This window comes from Schistocerca nitens, chromosome 1 (assembly GCF_023898315.1).
Source record: "Schistocerca nitens isolate TAMUIC-IGC-003100 chromosome 1, iqSchNite1.1, whole genome shotgun sequence".
Classification (NCBI taxonomy): Eukaryota; Metazoa; Arthropoda; class Insecta; order Orthoptera; family Acrididae; genus Schistocerca; species Schistocerca nitens.
This window is the reverse complement of record NC_064614.1, coordinates 460,952,138-460,972,912: the sequence shown is the minus strand read 5'-3', so window position 1 is coordinate 460,972,912 and position 20,775 is coordinate 460,952,138. Positions and strand designations below refer to the sequence as shown.

General features: G+C 43.5%; 1 protein-coding gene across 1 annotated transcript in view; it reads right to left on the bottom strand.

The window, feature by feature from the left end:
- Positions 1-20,775, bottom strand: part of LOC126253668 (transmembrane protein 132E) — a 415,203-nt gene that overhangs the window by 42,336 nt on the left and 352,092 nt on the right. Inside the window, exons 9-11 of the mRNA XM_049955226.1 lie at positions 17,308-17,443; positions 12,794-12,976; positions 4,030-4,218 (exon numbers count right to left, since the gene is read on the bottom strand). Of these exons, the coding sequence (XP_049811183.1) occupies positions 4,030-4,218; positions 12,794-12,976; positions 17,308-17,443 (508 nt within the window). The remainder of the gene's footprint in view (positions 1-4,029; positions 4,219-12,793; positions 12,977-17,307; positions 17,444-20,775) is intronic.

The following is a 20,775-nucleotide window of genomic DNA, read 5'->3' as shown; positions in this document are numbered from 1 at the left end:
GCCTGATGGGTGTCGCTAAACCTACGATGTTCATGGTATATGTCGCAGGACCACGGAATTTTGCTGTATGCACCTTGTTGGTGACTCTCGAAAATAATGCGATAGAAGAAGAAATTGGTAAAGAGAATTACTTTTATCGAAGTTATGAAATAGCAGTGTCCTCTGAAAGCACTTATTTGCGTTATTAATACCTCACTGCGTTTCAGTTTAATATTGAATCCCATATACTGAATGCTAAAAAATCGTTGTCCTTGTTGACAAATTTAACCACTGTTGGATTCCTTTATCATGCCAGAGAAAATAGTGTCACCTTAACTAGAAGATTTTATAAATTATTTATTCGTTTAATCAATAAACGTACTCGATGAACGTGATGCGACATCTCTTAACACGAGGCTCAATGTCAGGCAGTTAGAATGGCGTGTAACCAGTGACGGGACAGCTGCTAGAGCGCTTCTAACAAGGGAACCTCCCCATCGCACCCCCCTCAGATTTAGTTACAAGTTGGCACAGTGGATAGGCCTTGAGAAACTGAACACAGATCAATCGAGAAAAACAGGAAGAAGTTGTGTGGAACTATGAAAAAAATACGCAAAATTTACAAACTGAGTAGTCCATGCGCAATATAGGCAACATCAAGGATACTATAAACTCAGGAGCGCCGTGGTCCCGTGGTTAGCGTGAGCAGCTGCGAAACGAAAGGTCTTTGGTTCAATTCTCCCTCGAGTGAAAAGTTTTAATTTTTTCTTATCACACAATTATCAAATTTCAGGCACTCAAACATAATCGACTTCGCTCTCCAGAATTCCAGGACATGTTCAGATTTGCTTGGACACATGCAGGATTTGACGGTCTACACACGGAAAAATTTGAAAACGTTAAAAACATATGTTTTGACAGAGCACAGGGAAAACTGTGCGACTATGAAACTGTTGCATTCATTTGTTGCAGTTTGTGACAAACTCTTATGTTTTCATCACTTTTTTGGGAGTGATTATCACATCCACAAGAAAACCTAAATCGGGCAAGGTAGAAGAATCTTTTTACCCATTCGCCAAGTGTACAAGTTAGGTGGGTCGACAACATATTCCTGTCAGGTGACGCACATGCCGTCACTAGTGTCGTATAGATTATATCAGACGTCTTGTCCGGTGGGGGAATCGGTTGACCTATGACCTTGCGAGCAAATGTTTTCGGTGCCCATTGGAGTGGCACGTCCTTTCGTCTACTATTCGCACGGTTTTGCGGTGCGGTCGCAAAACACAGACACTAAACTTATTACAGTGAACAGAGACGTCAATGAACGAACGGACGGATCATAACTTTGCGAAAACAAAATTTTCACTCGAGGGATGACTTGAACCAAGTACCTCTTATGGCGGAGCTGCTCATGCTAACCACGGGACCACGGCGCTCCTGAGCTCACAATATCCTTAATGTTGCCTATCTTGCACATGGACTACTCAGTTCGTATATTTTGCTTATTTTTTTCATAGTTCCACACAACTTCTTCCTATTTTCTCGATTGATCTGTGTCCAGTTTTTCAAGGCCTATCCACTGTGCCAACTTATAACAAAATCTGACGGGGGTGCGATGGGGAGGTTCCCTTGTAAGGAGAAATACATCCATCGAGATTGACGCATTACATAGAAACTGTGATGGGAGACGGCAGTTAAAATAATGGACTCAACCAAAAGAGAGAGAGAGAGCAGCGGTAGGCATCAAAATTGTGCGTGCCTTTAAAATTTGTTTAACGGCATATTTCTCTAAGAATTACACATTTACCACAGCTGAAACGGAGAATTAAGAGCCACCCAAGCAAAGAGTGAACTAGAAGCTCTGTACCGCTAAATAAAGGACAAGGCAAGCAAGTAAGTAAGTGCGCGTGCCACCCTGGTTAGTTGTGAGCAAGTGACTGCATAGGGAAATCGCTGTTTCATCATCGCTCTGCGGCAGCACTGCGCTGATTGTCAGAATGCAATTAGCTTCTCTGCATCGCTATACTGACATTCGTGGTTTATACGCCTATGAAATGTTTTTAGGAAACCAGCGCCTAAGCTACTTTCACGTCTAGCTTCTTCAGGTCAGCTAAGAGAGATTGTGAAACGCAACTAGCTACAATCAATGAACCCAGTAATTACTAATTCGTAATTACGGAAGAGTTGAAACAGTGTGGCAATTTCGAGCTGACTCTGCATTCCGCGTAATAGGAACAGCAAAAAATCGGTTATGTTTTACCTATAGGAATTGAGTTTGAAGATGCCATACTGACTCTGATATTTTCCATCGTTACAATAACATCCTTTAGTAGAGTATGAGAAAGAAAATTTCACTCACATGTGGTTGACTCCAGTGGCTTCTTGCTATCGGGTCACGTGCAATGTAGAGGAAAAATTCTCAAGACATAATTGTAAAAATGAAAATACGTAAGTTCTGGGAAATAGCATCAAAATAATTTTATGGGTGAAACACCTCCATTTGTACAGCATAAGTATGAAGAGAAGGTCGATGTTAACACGGCATATCATCAGTACTTAGCCTGTGAACCAGTGTGAAGACGACGCCTTTGGCACGATTGTTTTTATGTATCTCCACTGCAGGATGTATTTTTGCTTCTGATAAAGGTATATTTAGATATACCGAAACCATGGTCAAGGATTTCAATAAATCTTTATCCTGCAACTGTTTGGCAGTTATCATTTACCGTGAAGATTTTCAACAGGTGCTGCTTCAGCCATGTTTAAAATTTTGAAACAAGGAACTCTGTTTACTTTCCATTAACAATGTCAAAACGTTTATGTCATTGTTGGCAACCGTTAGTGAGTTAGTTTTCTGTGTTGTTCAGTGAAAGAACATAATAACAATAGTGTTTTAAGTGAAACCACACAGTGACTGTTGTAGTTTGTCGATTAGTTATGAAATAGGAATGCCTTTCAAATTTACGAGAGAGGAAATGTTCCGAAATTAAATTCGCTACAACTTCTGTTGAAAACTTTGTGCAATTGTCTGGAATTTAAAAAACAAATTGGGCCAAGTAGTTAACAAAATTAAAAATTTTAAAAAATTACTTCTTTGCTTCTCTGGATGTTCTGGAAAACTACTGCAGATACACGTCTAGGACATGTTTTATTATATTACCAGATCAATAACAACAAAATAAATAGAAATAGTGCTTTACTTTAACCTCATACAGTTTTACGATGGCTTCATATTAGCGAAGTTGCTAAATTTCAGGCAAAGTCTTTTTATTAGCCGTAACTCGGTAACTAAATATTTGCAGACCTACGTTTATGTGAACATTTTTCTTTAGTTTTAGTTGTAGAATAAAATATTAAAATCTTTGCATATCTTTGTGCATCACGCTGTATGTAAATGATATTCCGCCCACTGAACAACAAGCAGAATAAGTTATTTTTGCAGATGACACTAGTATTGTAATCAGTCCAAGCATACATACAGAAACAGAAGAAATTATGTCCCCGGACTATATTGGTTGTATTACTAACTTTCTGTATTCGTTTGGTTAGATATGACGTTAACCATTGATTGGCTATACTATTATTCCCATAAAATATCAATTTATCTAGCAGGATTCTGTGATTCGTACAGTCAAATGCCTTAGATAGGTCGCAGAAAATACCAGTCGGTGCTACTTTATTATATAATGCTTGTAAAACCTGGCGAGTGGACATGTAAATGGCGTTCTCAGTAGAGCAGCACCTCTGAAAGCCGAACCGTGATTTGTTCAGAATATTACTGTTGCTAAGGTGAGATTCTATTCTAGAACACACCAGCTTCTCAAAAATCTTGGAAAATGATGTTATCATTGATGTCAATATAATATAAAATATGACATATTATGAATCGAAATATAAAAAACATTCAATTTTTAATCATGGTGGTTCACAGTGAAGCCGCTAATTCTTAAATAGAAATGTGTACTGCAAATATACATGTAGACCAGCAACCTCTGAGAATTTTCGTAAAGACTGCATTCGTTTGATAAGAGCACAGCTGGAGAGTCCTACCTGGTACTGGGCAGTCAGCTTCCTCGTGACGGAGGTCTCAGCGACGTATCCGTTCTCGACGGCGGTGTCGGGCACTATGGAGAGCTGCAGGCCAGACACGACGCGCACCTGCAGGCGCGTGATGGACACCTTGTCGTTGCCCACGCGCACCTCCTTGGCGCCGATCACCCTACCCGTCGGTGACAGCACCTACCGTAAACGACACATAACATCCACATTACAAGCATGTCTGAGTTACGTGAGCTGCCGGCCACTCCGGAATTCAAAACAAGACAGCAGCCATTAGCGGATGCGTCTCTTGCAATTGAACGGGCAGTCTGTAGATCTTTAGCCAGGCACTGCGTCCTACCTTTCATTCCGAACTACATACAGGCTACCCTGCTAACCCTCTAGAACCAGCATCGTTTGGTGAAGAGAAACTGTCTTTTAATACAGTCGACGTTGTCAATGGAGCATAAACTTGTACTTCAGGCGGACTCTTCATTATACTGTACATTCATGACAGTTTGCGCTGAAAACAGAGAGGCAGTAGAATATTGAAACTTGAGGCATGCACAGAAAAGTTCGAATGAATGTACAGCCCCTACAGGAAGTAGGTATCAAACATAAAATGTCGGCCAATCTGTTAAATGTAACGCACTCATTGCAGCAAGTAAACTGCATCAAATAAAATGTTTCAATCATCGATAAATTTCTATCTTTTTAACACCTGATAACACTAGTCACAATAATGTATGGACAAACAAAAATATGAGACGTTTCTCAAAATGTGTATTGTTATATTCTAGAAAAACACTGGTAAAGTGATGAAGTAGGAGCGCAGTGTAGACCTTGAAAGACAACGTGAAAGTGAAGCAACGCAGTTGAGTCACTTGTATACAAGGGAAGCTCATTTATTCCTACAGGAAAGGGCGCTTTCAATGGAAACACCCGTAACGCAGACGTTAGGAATAAACCAATCAATGTATGTGAAATCCAAATATCAACGTCCTTAACTAAGGAGCCATATAGGTAAACTACAGATACTAACAAGAACATGAATAATATTGAACCATACCTGTGTAATTACTTGTTAGTGAAAGAGCTAACTGCAAATCTGAGCAGTATAATGTAGATGAGTTTTGCTATCTGTGTAGCAAAATAATTGATGATCGAAGTAGACAGGATACGAAATGCGGACTCACTATAGCAAGGAAAGCATTTCCGTAAAAGAGGAATTTGTTAACATCTAACATAAATTTAGGATTCTGCTAATTTTGTCTGTAGTATAATTTTGTATCGAAATGAAACGACGACAAGCAGTAAAGGCGAAAAGAGGACAGAAGATTTAGAAATTTGGTGCTACAGTTAATGCCGAAGTTTGGATGGGTGATTCCGTAACTAATGACGAGGTAGTGGATAGGACTGAGGAGAAAAGAAATTTGTGGCTCAACTTTACTAAAAGAAGAAATCAGTCGATCGGACACATCATGAGACCTTAGAGAATCAACGTTTTAGTGTGCAGGGTAGAGTGGGGACAAAAACTGTAGAGAAGGACCAAGGTATGAATAGAGTAAACAGGATCAAATAGTTGTAGGTTGTGAGCCGTGCTCACAACTATGCGTTTTCGTGAACTTGGCGGCCCGCATCTCGTGGTCGTGCGGTAGCGTTCTCGCTTCCCACGCCCGGGTTCCCGGGTTCGATTCCCGGCGGGGTCAGGGATTTTCTCTGTTTCGTGATGGCTGGGTGTTGTGTGCTGTCCTTAGGTTAGTTAGGTTTAAGTAGTTCTAAGTTCTAGGGGACTTATGACCACAGCAGTTGAGTCCCATAGTGCTCAGAGCCATTTGAACCATTTGAACTTGGCTGTCTATCTGTGTTTGGTTTACCGCCATTGTTGCGGTTATGCCGATGTTCTTCTTCCTTGTAAGTGTGGCAGCAGCGATGTGTATCGATATTTGCACCGTGTACCATCTTTGGTTTTGTGCATATGGTTTCCGGCTTGGGGGTCTGCGGAGAGTCGGTCGGTTGCTGCGGACCAGGGATGTTATCTCCGCGTGGTGCAGTCGGCTGTGTCCGCTGGCGGTCCCTGCGCTGTGTCGGAGCGTGTGTGGAGCTGTCTGATAGCTACGAACTTCGTGGTTCACCGAGCCAGGATGTCAAAATTGAGTAGTGGTTTCAAGTGCCCCAAGCCAAGTCCATTCATGTTTTGTGGTTGGTTATGGTGGTTCGCTGTTGGGGATGTTTTCCTGTGAGCAACACCGAGTGTTGTATTGGTGAAATTGGGACCCATCCGACCAGGCCACGGTTTTCCAGTCGTCTGTGGTCCAACCGATGTGGTCACGAGCCCAGGACAGGCACTGCAGTCGATGTCGTGCTAGTAGTAAAGACATTCGCGTCGGTCGTCGGTTGCCATAACCATTTAACGCAAAGTTTCGCCGCACTGTCCTAACGGATAGTTCGTCGTACATCCTACATCGATTTCTACGGTTATTTCACCGAGTGTTGCTTATTTGTTGGCACTTTGCCGCTGCTCTCGATCGTTAAGACCGTCGGCCACTGCGTTGTCAGTGGTGAGAAGCAATTCCTGAAGTTTGGTATTCTCGTCACACTCTTGACCCTGTTGATCTCAGAATATTGAATTCCCTAACGATTTCCGAATGTCCCTTGCGTCTACCTCCAGCTACCATTCCGTGTTCAAAGTTTATTAATTCCTGTCGTACAACCATAATCACGTCGGACATTTTTCACGTGAACCAGTTGAGTATAAATGACAGTTTCGCCAATGCACTGTCATTTTACACTTTTTGTAGGCGGTACTATAGCCATTTGGATATGTGCATGTCGTTATTCTGTGACTTTGGTCAACTCAGTGTATAATACAGAGACAGTAAGAAAACGGTATCGTGAACTTCAGCACACTGCAATGTGCGTCTGAGGGACCAGTTCATGATACGAACTTGTGTAAAGAAACGGTGCTACAGAGCGTCTAAGTTATAGCGGCCAGTGACTTCAGAGGGGAAATGTACACAGACAAAATGTTGTCTTGAGCGGTGCCTGAGGTCCTGAATGCTGTGGTAACTTGTTCTTGCTGTCTGTCTGTGTACAAACTCAGGTGTGGATTAGGTGCAGGCGTTAGTTCCTATAATTCTGACTGTCTGTAGCGTCGTTGGAAGACGTTTCTTGGTTGGTTGGTTGGTTGTTTTGGGGAAGGAGACCAGACAGTGTGGTCATCGGTCTCATCGGATTGGGGAAGGATGGGGAAGGAAGTCGGCCGTGCCCTTTCAGAGGAACCATCCCGGCATTTGCCTGGAGTGATTTAGGGAAATCACGGAAAAACTAAATCAGGATGGCCGGACGCGGGATTGAACCGTCGTCCTCCCGAATGCGAGTCCAGTGTCTAAACACTGCGCCACCTCGCTCGGTAGACGTTTCTTGACCTTGGGTGCTATTCTGAATTTACTCCCAGAAATACCATCTATAGTCCTAGTTAATTGGTTGGTACCGATTTGTTGGACATTGCATATAGAAGAAATGAATGGTTGAAGGACTGAGAGCAAAGTAAATGCCTGTACTTATCTATTTTCTGATGGTGACAGGAAGGACATTCGTCCACACCTGAAATTAACCAAGACAAAACTGTTAATAACCATGCCATCCATGGGCCGACGCAGGACAAAAGCACAGCAAAATAAGGATGAACTGCTCTCTAAGAACGTCATCTCCTTTTTGAAAATACAAACTTTTATTTAAATGCTAAGTCAGTATTTCAAACCTGAGTGTTGTCATTCGTTTCGTGGTGCTGGTCGGACATGGCACGTCTTTCCTCCTTAACGCAGGGTATCAAGTTCTGTGCCATATGAATGGCTCTGAAAACTGCATGTGAAGTGAAACCTTGTGTTTGTGTAGTATGAATAGAATGACAGGATGACCGAGCTGATCTTCTCACAAAGGTGGTCTCCATACAGCGAACAAGTTGCCATCAAAAGTTATACAGACCCTCTTGTTGGAATACATTTATAGACCCTCTCGTTAGGATACACCGTGATAAAATTTGGGTTTTAAACTAGAATATTGACGCTATGTACTGTGACTATCAGTTACACAACGACTCTCTTAAACACAGTTAAAAACATTCTTACAGGATACCACCCAGCTACCTGTGAACAGAACACCATTGCTGGATCTTGTCCTCCCATGGAACCAGCCCGTTCGGAAACTGGGACGTCTATATGAGTTTTTACTTTTAAGATCTTACATTTGTAAACGACGCTGTCGTTCAGCTGTCAATTATAAGTTGCTGTGGATGTCATTCTCCTCTGGAACCGACTCGGTTCAAACCCTAGGTCGTAATTTTGCGTTCCATAATTTACATAACGAACTTATCTTTGTATTTCACAGTCTTATGACTGTTCTTCTGTGGAAGTTGCAATTAAACGTGACACTTCTGACACTACCGTTGGCTGCATGGTCTTGCTGCCCAAAACGAAAATAAATACATAAAGGAAGAATCTCTTTTTTAAAAAAAACACCATTTGCTACTTTGTCAGCACTTTTACAAAAGTGGGTTGCGCACAATAAATGCTGTAATAAGAAACATTCGAAACTCGATAAAGGCAGAAGTGAATGAGTAGTCCGCTGTTACACATGATTTAGGCGACTTCCACTGACTAGTAAAAGTATTTCATTTTACTTGGTCCCTATCGAACTTAAGTAAACACATTCACAAACCACCAACAAAGTAAGGTATTTTTATTATGATGGGTAGTTTAGTTGTCTGACATTGTGTTTGTCAAAAAAGAGGCATTCTTCTGAAATAAATTTCTTTTATTTCTGTCTGTGATCACAAAAAAAAAAAAAAATTGGTCCTTAAACCAACGACACACGGACTGTGCATTCGAACGTTGAGCACGACAAGTTTTTGACGTGATAACGTGGAGAAACCACTTTAGAGAGTCTTTCTCAACGTGCTGATATTCTGAATGTGCGTTTGAAGCCGGCCGCGGTGGTCTCGCGGTTCTAGGCGCGCAGTCCGGAACCGTGCGACTGCTACGGTCGCAGGTTCGAATCCTGCCTCGGGCATGTATGTGTGTGATGTCCTTAGGTTAGTTAGGTTTAAGTAGTTCTAAGTTCTAGGGGACTGATGACCACAGCAGTTGAGTCCCATAGTGCTCAGAGCCATTTGAACCATTTTTTGTGCGTTTTAATGTAGACCAATGAGATGGAAGAACGCCTCCTGTGTCACACGTGCACCATCTCTTTTACGTACAGAATCGTGTGACGCCGTATTGGCTTTCAATTGAAGGCCACATCTCTGTATATGCTATTTCTAGGCACCAGCATATTCGTATCTCTCGAAAGCCCGTCGTTAATTGTAAGGCTGTTGTAATAAAATGATGGGAAACGTCATACTGGTCGTTAAAGAATTATTGTAACTTGCGAATTATGAAAGTATGAAAGTAAGGCTACCGATTAGTGAAGATCCATCAAAAACGCATTGTCCTTGGTACCATTTGTTATAATGAAATGTCGGTTAATAACACATCTAGGTTAAAACTTTCAGGAGATGGTAAGATGCAAAATATGGTGGTTCAAATGGCTCAAATGGTTCAAATGGCTTTCAGCACTATGGGACTTAACATCTGAGGTCATCAGTCCCCTAGACTTAGAGCTACTTAAACCTAACTAACCTAAGGACATCACACACATCCATGCCCGAGGCAGGATTTGAACCTGCGACCGTAGCAGCAGCGCGGTTCCGGACTGAAGCGCCTAGAACCGCACGGCCACATCGGCCGGCCAAAATATGGTGGTAAATCGTACACAGTCAAAAAAAAATGGTTCAAATGGCTCTGAGCACTATGGGACTCAACTGCTGAGGTCATTAGTCCCCTAGAACTTAGAACTAGTTAAACCTAACTAACCTAAGGACATCACAAACATCCATGCCCGAGGCAGGATTCGAACCTGCGACCGTAGCGGTCTTGCGGTTCCAGACTGCAGCGCCTGTAACCGCACGGCCACTTCGGCCGGCCGTACACAGTCGATGTACCGTAATGTAACACATGAGCTGTTACTTGTTCGCCTCTCACTGGATACAATCTTTCCTTTTTTTCCTAACCTTCGCTGTTTATAATCGATTCTGATACTTTCTTATAGTTTAATAGAAGAATATTCTATAATATTAGATGTTATGTAAATGTAATTGCACTCTTGCTGAGGAATGAGTTTGTTCGATTGGTTCTTTCTACAAGACAGCTTGCACTACTCGGAGTAACATATTTTGCGCTTAGTTGTTTGAAATTTTCTATGTATTTCACATGTTGTAAAGATTCTGCTGCTGAACACGAACAGTGATCAAGTGAGAATGACCTTACGGTTTTACTAAATGAAGTGAAAGTGATGAAATAATTTTTATTTTATTTGAAGAACTCCTATAAATTTGTATCGCGATATTTGTAATGAAACTCTTATAAGCCGGTGTCCTTATTGACTGGACATGGTATTTACCTTTATGCCTTATACGATGTTCACTTATACTGAAATTTTTATTTATGTATACCACAGACGTTCGCCGCTCGCGGTCTCCCGGTAGCGTTCTCACTTCCCGACCACGGGGTCCCGGGTTCGTTTCCCGGCGGGGTCAGGAATTTTCATCTGCCCCGAGATGTCTGGGTTTTGTTGTATCGTCTTCATCATCATCATTCATCTCCATTACGGTCGGAGGAATGCAACGGCAAACGACCTCCATTAGTACCTTGCCTAGTACGGCGTTAAGCGTCTCCCGCATCGTTCCCCTAAGCTCTGTCAAGAAGCGTGGGAATTCATTTCCATTTCCATACTACAGACACAATAAGATGACTAGCATACGTGCAAGGGAGGAAATGTGCGTTCTGACAGAGGTAACGTAGGAATTTCACGCCCATCCAGTTCGTAAACAGAGTGATTTGCGAGCCAGTTACAGCCGACAGCTGCCGCTGGAGAGCGCTACGATGGCGTATATCACGTTGTGGCACATGTACCGTATGCACAAGTCACACCGTTTCTGAGGACTAAACAGCACCCCGAAATCGGTATACTAAACTTTGACGTTCGAAAGCACGGTCCATGTGTCGGCTGCTTTAGAGAACCGAATTCGTTCAGCGATGGCCATCTTCAGGTCTGTTTCAAAACAATTCTTAATACACTACTGGCCATTAAAATTGCTACACGAAGAAGATGACGTGCTATAGACGCGAAATTTAACCGACAAGAAGAAGATGCTCTGATATGCAAATGGTTGCCTTTTTAGAGCGTTCACACAAGGTTGGCGCCGGTGGTGACACCTACAACGTGCTGACGAAAGTTTCCAACCGATTTCTCATACACAAACAGCAGATGACCGGCGTTGCCTGGTGAAACATTGTTGTGATGCCTCGTGTAAGGAGGAGAAATGCGTACCATCCCGTTTCCGACTCTGATAAACGTCGGATTGTAGCCTATCGCGATTGCGGTTTATTGTATCACGACATTGTTGCTGACGTTAGTCGAGATCCAATGACTGTTAGCAGAATATGGAATCGGTGGGTTCAGGAGGGTAATACTGAACGCCGTGCTGGATGCCAACGGCCTCTTATCACTAGCAGTCGATATGACATGCATCTTATCCGCATGGCTGTAACGGATCGTGCAGCCACGTCTCGATCCCTGAGTCAACAGATGGGGACGTTTGCAAGACAGCAACCATCTGCACGAACAGTTCGACGACGTCTGCAGCAGCATGGACTATCAGCTCGGAGACCATGGCTGCGGTTACCCTTGACGCTGCATCACAGACAGGAGCGCCTGCGATGGTGTACTCAACGACGAACTTGGGTGCACGAATGGCAAAACGTCATTTTTTCGGATGAATCCAGGTCCTGTTTACAGCATTTTGATGGTCGCATCCGTGTTTGGCGACATCGCGGTGAACGCACATTGGAAGCGTGTATTCGTCATCGCCATAGTGGCGTATCACCCGGCGTGATGGTATGGGGTGCCATTGGTTACACGTCTCGGTCGCCTCTTGTTCACATTGATAGCACTTTGAACAGTGGACGTTACATTTCAGATGTGTTACGACCCGTGGCTCTACCCTTCATTCGATCCCTGCGAAACCCCGACATTTCAGCAGGATAATGCACAACTGCATGTTGCAGGTCCTGTACGGGCCTTTCAGGATACAGAAAATATTCGACTGCCGCCCTGGCCAGCACATTCTCCAGATCTCTCACCAATTGAAAACGTCTGGTCAACGGTGGCCGAGCAACTGGCTCGTCACAATACGCCAGTCACTACCCTTGATAAACTGTGGTATCATGTTGAAGCTGCATGGGCAGCTGTACCTGTACACGCCATCCAAGCTCTGTTTGACTCAATATCCAGGCGTATCAAGGCCGTTATTACGGCCAGAGGTGGTTGTCAGTTCTAGTATAATATATTTGCCCAATGAATACCTGTTTATCTGCATTTCTTCTTAGTGTAGCAGTTTTAATGGCCAGTAGTGTATAATGATGAAGCCATAATGGCATAGTAGGAAATGTTTTAAAACAGATGGGAAGATTGTCATCGCTTGCCGAAACCCGCAGACGGAAGTAGGCTAAATTTATTCTGCATCTTTTGGATTAGTGTCTTATTTGCGTTTACGTCGCAGCATCTAAGACATTCTTGTGATATGATTGAATTGAAGAAGCGTGAAGTGGGCTCCAGATCAGAGACGAGACTGAGTGGTGAGTACCTGCTGAGGAAGAGCAGCCCATGGCGTACGTACCTGTACCTCGGAGCGCCCGACGCCGCGGCCCTGCAGGATTCGCCCGCTGAGACTGGCGATGCGCGGGTCGGAGACGCGCAGCAGCGCCTCCACCAGGTCGGTGACTCGCAGCCAGGTGCGCCGGTTCACAAAGTAGCTCACGCGCCCCGAGTCCTGGTCCGAGGCGCTGAACCGCGCGTACACCTGCAAGAAACGAGGCGGACGCGCCGTAGCTCAGTCCAGCGTCTACCCTTACCGGCACTCACCAGCCAGTTTTAAACAGTCCTACAGCTGACGCGTACTAACAAGAGAAATTAATTGGGAGTTAAAGACACAATGGAATTAATGACATTACCCGCCAGTGGACGTTGCTTTATATCTAATGGGGCAAGTTGAAAATTTGTTCCAGAACAGGATTCGAACCCGGGTCTCCTGATTACTAGGCTGTTGGGCTGACCACTATACCATCCAGCCCCAGTGGTCACTGAAGGGATCATTGGCCGTCATCTCATCAACTGCATATTTGCGGTTCTGAAAGAACAGATTAATTAAAAGGATGATGGACAATGATCTCTTCAGTGTAAATGCACACTACGCTCGATCTCTTACGAGAACCGGCGATATGCCAAGAGTAATGAGGATTATGCGCAAGGGACACTGCATCAGTAGCGTGTGGTATAAGCTAAGAATTTAAGTATGACAGGACGCGCGCAAGGGAAATCCGTGCGGTTGTTGTGACCACTGGTTCCAGATGGTGTAGTGGTCAGCCCAACAGTCTAGTAAGCAAAAACCCGGGTTCGAATACAAAATTTTCAGCTCCATATAAATCAAGATCCCCCACTGGCAGCTAATGTCTTTTTTTCCTCTACGTCTTGATTCATAGTGGCTGCAAGATCGAAATGGTGTCTGTTCTTTTGGAATGTCCGAAAGACAAACACCACATATTAATTGAGCGAGTTTCAGCAGCAACTCTGCGTGTGTCGTGAATTAATCGTGAGTTGACAGAGAAGGGGACCATTTTGCCTTATTAATCACGGTAGAGTTATTGTGTCCTTCGTCTGGCCTTATAATATGCTTATCCATTAATTTAAGGGGGACAGTATTTGTATGGAGTGTAGCCATGTATGGAAGTGAGACATGGACGATAACTAGTTTGGACAAGAAGAGAATAGAAGCTTTCGAAATGTGGTGCTACAGAAGAATGCTGAAGATAAGGTGGGTAGATCACGTAACTAATGAGGAGGTATTGAATAGGATTGAGGAGAAGAGAAGTTTGTGGCACAACTTGACTAGAAGAAGGGATCGGTTGGTAGGACATGTTTTGAGGCATCAAGGGATCACAAATTTAGCATTGGAGGGCAGCGTGGAGGGTAAAAATCGTAGAGGGAGACCAAGAGATCAATACACTAAGCAGATTCAGAAGGATGTAGGTTGCAGTAGGTACTGGGAGATGAAGAAGCTTGCACAGGATAGAGTAGCATGGAGAGCTGCATCAAACCAGTCTCAGGACTGAAGACCACAACAACAAGGGGGACGTACAGTGTAATGTAGTGTAAAATGAAATTCGATTGAGGACCCTTCGTTTCTTCACGAAAATGTATTGAGAGATGGTGTTACCGAATCAAGTGACAGTTCGAAAGACAAAAGGGCAAAATGGTTCAAATGGCTCTGAGCACTATGGGACTTAACTTCTGAGGTCATCAGTCCCGTAGAACGTAGAACTACTTAAACCTAACTAACCTAAGGACATCACACACATTCATGCCGAAGGCAGGATTCGAACCTGCGACCGTGGCGGTCGCGCGGTTCCAGACTGTAGCGCCTAGGACCGCTCGGCCACTTCGGCCGGCACAAAAGGGCAATCGAAGCTTACATTCCTGAGGTAGCATCCATAGCCATACTGTTTTTGTTGGACATGAAAAAAGAAGACAAATGCAATAGAAGCTTCTTTAACAAGCACGCTTCTCGTCAACCCAAAAACATATTATAATCTGAGTATACTTTCAGCTGTATAAAACGGCATATCTGCGTACGGCTGCAGACTTAGATACAACGGGTGTAGGGAACCGAAAAATCAGGAAAACAGCTCTTCCCTTATAATAGTATGATAACTCTCTCAGAAGAAACTAACCTATTTAATGTAGGACTAAGAAAAACACACACTCACTCCATTTCAAAGTCCGGTTCCAACGGTGGTGCAGCCTCATTTGTAAGAAATAATTTGTCGAAGAGTTCACATTGCTTGAATTGGATAGCCAAAAACAGTCATCATAAACAAGGTGATTAAAGAAATACGCTTGAACTGCACTAAATGACAAAACGTGTCTTGGTTGGTAGTAATACAGGAAACGGGAAAAATAAAAATAAAACTAAAAGACACGAAAGCGCTTTTATTTTTTGCGGTGCTGGGTAAGAACAACCACCGAAGCATCCATCAAGAACTGTCATACAGAAACGATCATTCACTGTGTAGCTTGTAAACCAACAAAACGGTACAAATAACTCTAAACATGCTGTCGGCTTGGAATTATACTTGTTTACGACCACCACGACACTGCATTAGCCCTCGCAAGTGACGTTCTGCACTGATTGCCCAATGCGGGTTATGAATGTGCTGAATATTCAGTATTCTCCATTAAAACGATTTATGCGGCATCTGCAGCGGTTGGACACACTGCCCGGCGCTCTCTCATTGATGTTAATTTGGAATTAATTCTGTTGGACTACCAACTGAACTGTGGTTTGTATAAAACGGTACAAATGTTGCCGTCAAAACCACCACTGAGAGGAAGCTAGACGCACGTACATTGCAGCACGATCTTTTTTTCTTTCCTTTAGTGCTTTAGCAAATACAGATTCTCGTGGCTTCAAGTTCACATCAACCAAACGCAGTTATTTAAAGGGACATTATTTCTGGCACATATATGAACCAAAAATAAAGTATATTGAAATCTAAACCGATTAGTGTGTGTCAAACATAGTGAAATAAATGTATTGTTACATGTTCTCATGTCTAAATGTTTTGATGTGTGTTTGTGTTCTACCTAATATCACAAACACACACACACACACACAAACAGTCTTATACTGTGAAGAAAATAATGTTAACCATAACATTACCGGTCATAAATTTTCTACATTAAGTTCGCCGTGGTTGCAGATGACAATCTGTGAGAAAAAAAGGAAGAAACCGAAGGGAAAATACAGAACACCACAAAAACCGCAGCTTGTAACAAGGTGAACATGAAAAAGCTAGTCCGTTTTTCAGATTCGTGAATACTTTCTTAAAAACTCAAATTTCTGTAGGTACAGTATGTAAAGATCAGTGTTTCTGTTATTTAATAAAAATAAAATAAAGAACTCACTGATGCTGCTGCAATTTCAACGAAACAAGTCTGGATAAAAAGAATAAAAATTGCGGTTGTTGCAGGTGGATCCCACCCAAAAAACGAACCGGTGCTAGTAATGTAAAGAAACGATAGGCCACTTCTGTATTTTTTAATAACCCATTCACACAAAACGTAGAATACGTGACAGTCATCAAAGTATCGATGATGAACATAATTTTTGGTTTCTCTGCTTTGCCCCGTTACTTATGACAGTTAAACCCCATTCTGTAACAGCCAAATTCAAATACCAATTAAATTATACGAGACAGTTAAAATATTTGCTCCTTCTTAGCAAATGCCGGGACCGTTCCTTAGGTAGTCTCGTTGTTGTGTTACATATTTTTCTTTCAAGATTCGGCCTCTCCCGCCAGAGGTTCGAGTCCTCCCTCGGGCACGGGTGTGTGTGTGTGTGTGTGTGTGTGTGTGTGTGTTCTTTTTTTTGTCTTAGCATAAGTTGGTTTAAGTTACTTTAAGTAATGTGTAAGTCTAGGGACCGATGACCTCAGCAGTTTGGTCCCTAAGAATTCACACACATTTGAACATTTTTTTCTTTCAAGATTTTTCCCTGTTCATTACGTTACAAACAGCAACTTCCCCCAAATGGAAATTTATACTGTCGGCTCTTTGTACGACCCTCTTCTCTCCACTGGTTCCTCATACATCTCACCGTTGCAGCAGCGTGCCCTGTATGAGCCACAATGCCACAGAACAACAGATCCGCCACTGAGATACCAATCATTCTGCCCCGTTCGAACGCACTCACACGCCGATATTTCACTCTGTGATGTCGGCGAGATATAGTGGCACGTGGTTACAAGTTACCACTTCTTATAACGTCTCCGCACCGAATGAGCATTGCGTAATACTGACATGTCCGCTCACACAAAAAATGGCGTTATTGGGCCTATGTGCACGCCACCTCTCTGCCTCTTAAATAACAGATTATAGTCCCGCTGTTTTACACGTCCTCTTATCGCGACGTGTTGTAGACCATTGATCTTGAGTGTTTCTCTTTTTACAAACACTAGCGTATCTTTGAATTTATTGTAATACAAACCTAAATGAAATGCTTTCAATTTTTAGCTGATCTGTTACTGACATTATGACCAAGGACCTCTTAGACACCCAGTGACGGCGTCTGCTCACCTCGACGGGACTCTGCTGGAAGCGCAGTCGGCAGCTGGGCTTCTGGTCGTGCTCCATCATGTCCTGGAAGCTGGGGTCCTTGCCCCACCGTGGCACGTCGGCAGCCTCGCGTTTCTTCAGCTTGTTGCCACCTCTACTGTAACACAAAACACGGCCGTTTGTGAAAAGGATGAAATGAAATACAGTGACACTCGAAGAATTCCGATACTTTATATTCTGTAACTCTAGAACGCACTCAGACTGAAAAAAAAGAAAGAAACTGTAACAACTATGAATACGAAACTATTCGTCTTGCCACGCTCTTCTTTGGCTGTTGATATCTGATGCCCAGTGTCCGGTGGACATAGTTGCTGATGCTGTTAACTCGCGTTACACAAACTGGATACTGACAGTTATTCTGAAGCATGCACATTGGAGCTTTAGCGCTTCCATGTCTGGTCCAAAATGAGATACAGGCGACTGCAGTCTCTAGATGTGTCACCTTCCTGTCTCCATAAAATTTTACTGCAACAATTTATACGATCTATCTAGCATGTTGTAGCAAAAGTAAAGCTTTTTGTCACTGTATTACACAAGAAAAAATGCGAAGTTTAATACAGGAACAACCCGTGTAGCAATTATTTTTTAAATGTTAATCGAATTTTATCAATTTTTCTTGATTTGTACAATGTATACCACTTAAAAGAAACTTACTCTCATGCGGGAAGCAAATTACAGAAGAGTCTTTGAGACTAGCGTAATGCCAATACAGACCTGTACAAAACCAAATGAATCCAATTAGGAAGAAATGTTTTATATTTCTTACTGAAATGTTGTTGGAGTTTCGGTCAATAAATATTAGATCACAGCCTTTAAGAGGGTGTTGTAAAGTGATTGCATGCTATCAAACTCCAGCGGTTTGACCCACATGAAGATTATAATGTATTTACCTATTTCGTTTTCCACTTATCTTCGCTGAAATTCAATTGATATTACGTATTCCTAGGTAAGTGCCGGACTTTGTACACTGTTTCGCTGTCCTGAGAAAAGGTTTTCATATTTGCTCCCGCAGTGTGTATATTTTACGTCGTGTTCTAAATTTCGCGGACTGATCACGGCCGTTGTGTTTGTGTCTAATGTAGTCCAAAAAAGTGCTCAAGGATGTCTTGCGATACAATAATAGTCTTAAAAATAGCCATTTGAGTGGAAGTTTGAATAGCTGGAAAAAAAGTTTGAGCTACGGATAAATATATTCTTTTATTCCGTAAGATAAATATTACGTTACTGTATGAGAGTGCACTCTCATGTTTGGGATACATAACTTACTCAAAAGTTACTACTAGTAATGGTGCACCGATTTTCACACATGGGTTTTCTTTAAAATACTGTACAAACTGAGGCTAGTAAGATATTGTGTTCAACGTTCCGAATCGACTCGAAGAAGACTTTTTTTAAATTTTTCACTTCGTTTTATACTCTTAGGAAGCTAAATACGTTATCTTTCAGACATCTTCATGTTTATACACTCCGAGAAAAGGAAAAAAGAACACATTGACACCGGTGTGTCAGACCCACCATACTTGCTCCGGACACTGCGAGAGGGCTGTACAAGCAATGATCACACGCACGGCACAGCGGACACACCAGGAACCGCGGTGTTGGCCGTCGAATGGCGCTAGCTGCGCAGCATTTGTGCACCGCCGCCGTCAGTGTCAGCCAGTTTGCCGTGGCATACGGAGCTCCATCGCAGTCTTTAACACTGGTAGCATGCCGCGACAGCGTGGACGTGAACCGTATGTGCAGTTGACGGACTTTGAGCGAGGGCGTATAGTGGGCATGCGGGAGGCCGGGTGGACGTACCGCCGAATTGCTCAACACGTGGGGCGTGAGGTCTCCACAGTACATCGATGTTGTCGCCAGTGGTCGGCGGAAGGTGCACGTGCCCGTAGACCTGGGACCGGACCGCAGCGACGCACGGATGCACGCCAAGACCGTAGGATCCTACGCAGTGCCGTAGGGGACCGCACCGCCACTTCCCAGCAAATTAGGGACACTGTTGCTCCTGGGGTATCGGCGAGGACCATTCGCAACCGTCTCCATGAAGCTGGGCTACGGTCCCGCACACCGTTAGGCCGTCTTCCGCTCACGCCCCAACATCGTGCAGCCCGCCTCCAGTGGTGTCGCGACAGGCGTGAATGGAGGGACGAATGGAGACGTGTCGTCTTCAGCGATGAGAGTCGCTTCTGCCTTGGTGCCAATGATGGTCGTATGCGTGTTTGGCGCCGTGCAGGTGAGCGCCACAATCAGGACTGCATACGACCGAGGCACACAGGGCCAACACCCGGCATCATGGTGTGGGGAGCGATCTCCTACACTGGCCGTACACCACTGGTGATCGTCGAAGGGACACTGAATAGTGCACGGTACATCCAAACCGTCATCGAACCCATCGTTCTACCATTCCTAGACCGGCAAGGGAACTTGCTGTTCCAACAGGACAATGCACGTCCGCATGTATCCCGTGCCACCCAACGTGCTCTAGAAGGTGTAAGTCAACTACCCTGGCCAGCAAGATCTCCGGATCTGTCCCCCATTGAGCATGTTTGGGACTGGATGAAGCGTCGTCTCACGCGGTCTGCACGTCCAGCACGAACGCTGGTCCAACTGAGGCGCCAGGTGGAAATGGCATGGCAAGCCGTTTCACAGGACTACATCCAGCATCTCTACGATCGTCTCCATGGGAGAATAGCAGCCTGCATTGCTGCGAATGGTGGATATACACTGTACTAGTGCCGACATTGTGCATGCTCTGTTGCCTGTGTCTATGTGCCTGTGGTTCTGTCAGTGTGATCATGTGATGTATCTGACCCCAGGAATGTGTCAATAAAGTTTCCCCTTCCTGGGACAATGAATTCACGGTGTTCTTATTTCAATTTCCAGGAGTGTATATTGAGATATTTTACATCTCCTTTGTATCGTGGATCAAATGAACAGCCTGAGGCATTAGGAATTTTGCAAAGAAAATAAGATGGGCATGTTTCATTAAGATTATTCTTTAACAATATTAAAAATGATTAAGTAAGTCATACTAATTTTATACGGCAATACGTTTTTATGTCAGTCCTGGTTGTCAAGTGGTGAAGCGCCTCCCATGAAACCAAAAGATCTCAGAATCGAAGTCGGACAAGCTACCTATAATGTAGCCTGCATCTCTACGTTGTGAGGAGTCACCAGGAACGACACATGGCTCAATTTCCATGTAACACTTTAGATCTCCTATCTCCCATTGGATAACGTCACTCAAATAGTCGATGTTGCGTCCAATTGAAGGACTTGAACTAGTCACTGAGCCACACGAAATTATTATTATCATTTTAAAAGATGATGATGATAGACGAGATCTGCACTTAATGGAGCAATCCTCACTGGAAATGTTACAGGGTAATGCTGTGATGATGTTACAAACTTTCAGGGACGATGGAGAAGGGT